This window comes from Alligator sinensis, unplaced genomic scaffold (genome assembly GCF_000455745.1).
Source record: "Alligator sinensis unplaced genomic scaffold, ASM45574v1 scaffold886_1, whole genome shotgun sequence".
Classification (NCBI taxonomy): domain Eukaryota; kingdom Metazoa; phylum Chordata; order Crocodylia; family Alligatoridae; genus Alligator; species Alligator sinensis.
In genome coordinates this window covers 1,642,883-1,645,196 of record NW_005842040.1, presented here as the reverse complement: position 1 = coordinate 1,645,196, position 2,314 = coordinate 1,642,883, and the positions used below count along the sequence as shown (strand labels likewise).

The 2,314-nt window shown below is 49.6% G+C and overlaps 1 protein-coding gene across 5 annotated transcripts in view; it reads left to right on the top strand.

The window, feature by feature from the left end:
* The window catches only part of GRB7 (growth factor receptor bound protein 7), a 55,043-nt gene that overhangs the window by 41,200 nt on the left and 11,529 nt on the right, over positions 1–2,314 (top strand). For 4 of the 5 annotated variants that reach the window (XM_025202882.1, XM_025202880.1, XM_025202883.1 and 1 more), the window contains 2 exons: positions 17–94; positions 431–568. In XM_025202882.1, the coding sequence (XP_025058667.1) occupies positions 17–94; positions 431–568 (216 nt within the window). The remainder of the gene's footprint in view (positions 1–16; positions 95–430; positions 569–2,314) is intronic. The other variant, XM_025202881.1, reaches the window with a different exon arrangement.

Sequence of the window (2,314 nt, the reverse complement as noted above, 5' to 3'; positions counted from 1 at the left end):
CTTTCCCTGCTCTCAGCAGTCCCTGTTCCCTGAGGTGATGGTCTCCAGCTGCCTGGATGCCAACAAGGGCATGTCCCACTCAGAGCTCATCCAGGTACTCACTCCTCTCTGCCTTCCTTGCAAGCCACCCCTGCTGGTCCCCAGGTCTGATCCTTGGGCATGTGGGAATCGTCCATCAGAAGGGCACCCATGTGGCTGGACCCTGTAAGCAGGCACCATGCCAGCCTGTGGCACCATGGGGCCAGGAGTGGAGGGAGAATGCACCTGGGCTGAATCTAAGGAACTACCAGGCAGAGTGCTGAATGCCAGTTTGATGCCCTGACAACAGCAGGCATGGGGCCCATGTTAAGTATTACTAATCTACTCCCCACCCGCTCCCCTGCTGGCATCCTTCTTCCCACCACCCTCGCCTTGCTCTCCTCTCCTGCAGAACTTCCTCAACTCTGGCAGCTGCCCAGAGATCCAGGGCTTCCTGCACCTGAAGGAGGCTGGGCGCAAGGTCTGGAAGCGGTTCTACTTTTCTCTGCGGCGCTCAGGACTTTACTACTCCACAAAGGGCACATCCAAGGTAAGGCTGAAGCCATGGGTGGGGGTGGGTGCCATTCAACCCTTCCTTACCTCAGCACCACCAGGAGGGGGTGGGGGCTACAGACTACCTATGACCATAGCTCTCCTATAGATGTAGCTGACTCTAGTTACCAGGGGTGTAACTGTCCTGACAGCCCCCTCCATGGCCAAACCCCAGCTGTCTAGCTCTGAATCACAGGATCCTTACCACTCTAACTAAGGGAACATCTTCCTTAGCTGGCAGCAGTAATAGGCTCTTATCTCCATATGACACTGATGTTACACTGATATAATGACCCAGGCCCACAGGGAATGGCTCTGTCTCCTTCTAGTGGTGGCCAGACCACACGCAGAGGTTGTGGTGCCTTGCTAGCACTGGACCATGGCCAAATAAGTGGGAGGTTGGCGGATTCTGACCAGGCAATTCAATCCAGAAACCCCTGCTGTAATGACCCAGTGCACGTGTCACTAATGAACAGCTGCTGTGGCTCTTAAAGAAAAACTGGGTTTGAACTCATGATTGTTTAAAGCCATGATTCACTCCTTCATGCTCTGTGGTGGCTGCACTTATCTTGGGCCCCACAGTGGCCCTGGTCAGGATTGGGGGTCTGCTCTGCTGTATAAATTCACTGAGGGCTTAGATATCCTAGTAACCAACTAGCTTTGCTCTGTTAAGCTGATCATTCTCATCCCCTGCTCTCTATACTCTGACCCTGGGCATTTAAGTCTCCAGTGCTCAGTCAGTGTAGTGTCCTGGTGCTCTGCAGGGAGCTGGACAGGGCTGTCCTGCCCCACCCCTTTGCCCCTGCACCGTGACTGCCCCCTTAGCACAGCACATGTCTTTCCTCCCTGGAAGGCATTGTGGACAGTCTGCTAAAAACATCAGCTCAGTGCTCAGCCGCCATTAGAAAGACAAACAAATGTTAGGGATTATTAAGAAGAGAATTGCAAACAAAACAGGAAGTATCATTATGTCCCTTTATAAATGCATGGTGCATTCATCTCATGAATATTGTGCTCAGCTCTTGTTCTCACACCTCAAAAAGCATAGAGAAGAACTAGAGAAGGTCCAGAGGGGGACAACAAGGATGATTAGTGGTATGGAGGGGTTTCCATATGAGGAAAGTCTAAAGAGGACAGGCCTATTTGGTTTAGAAAAAGGATGCTTTAGGGGGGACATGAAAGGACTTACAAAATACTAAATGGTGAAGAGAAAGTAAACAGGGATTTATTATTTACTCTCTCTCACAAAACAAGAACTAGGAGGTCACAAAATGAAACTAGTAAGTGGTAAGTTTAAATCTAATAAAAGGAAGTTCTTTTTCACACAGCATGTCATTCAAGTGTGAAAGTCATTGCCACGAGGGGTTGTGAAAGCTGACAGTTTAGTTGGATTCAAAAAGGGATAAGACAAATTCGTGGATGAAAGGGGCATCGGTAGCCTCTATCCCTGGAAGTTAAAGATGGGGTGTTAAGGACACAGCTTCTGAAACAGAACTTCCTAGACCTTAAATGCTGGAGTCTGCAAGTGAGAGGAACAACAGGAAAAAAACCTGGTCATATCCAGTTCCCTCCCCCTTTTAGCATCTGCTCTCTGCCACTGCATGACGCAGGAGACTGGGCAAAATGGACATATGGCCTGATCCAGTATGGCAGTTCTTCATAGATTCATAGATTCATAGATGTTAGGGTCGGAAGGGACCTCAATAGATCATTGAGTCCGACCCCCTGCATAAAGCAGGAAAGA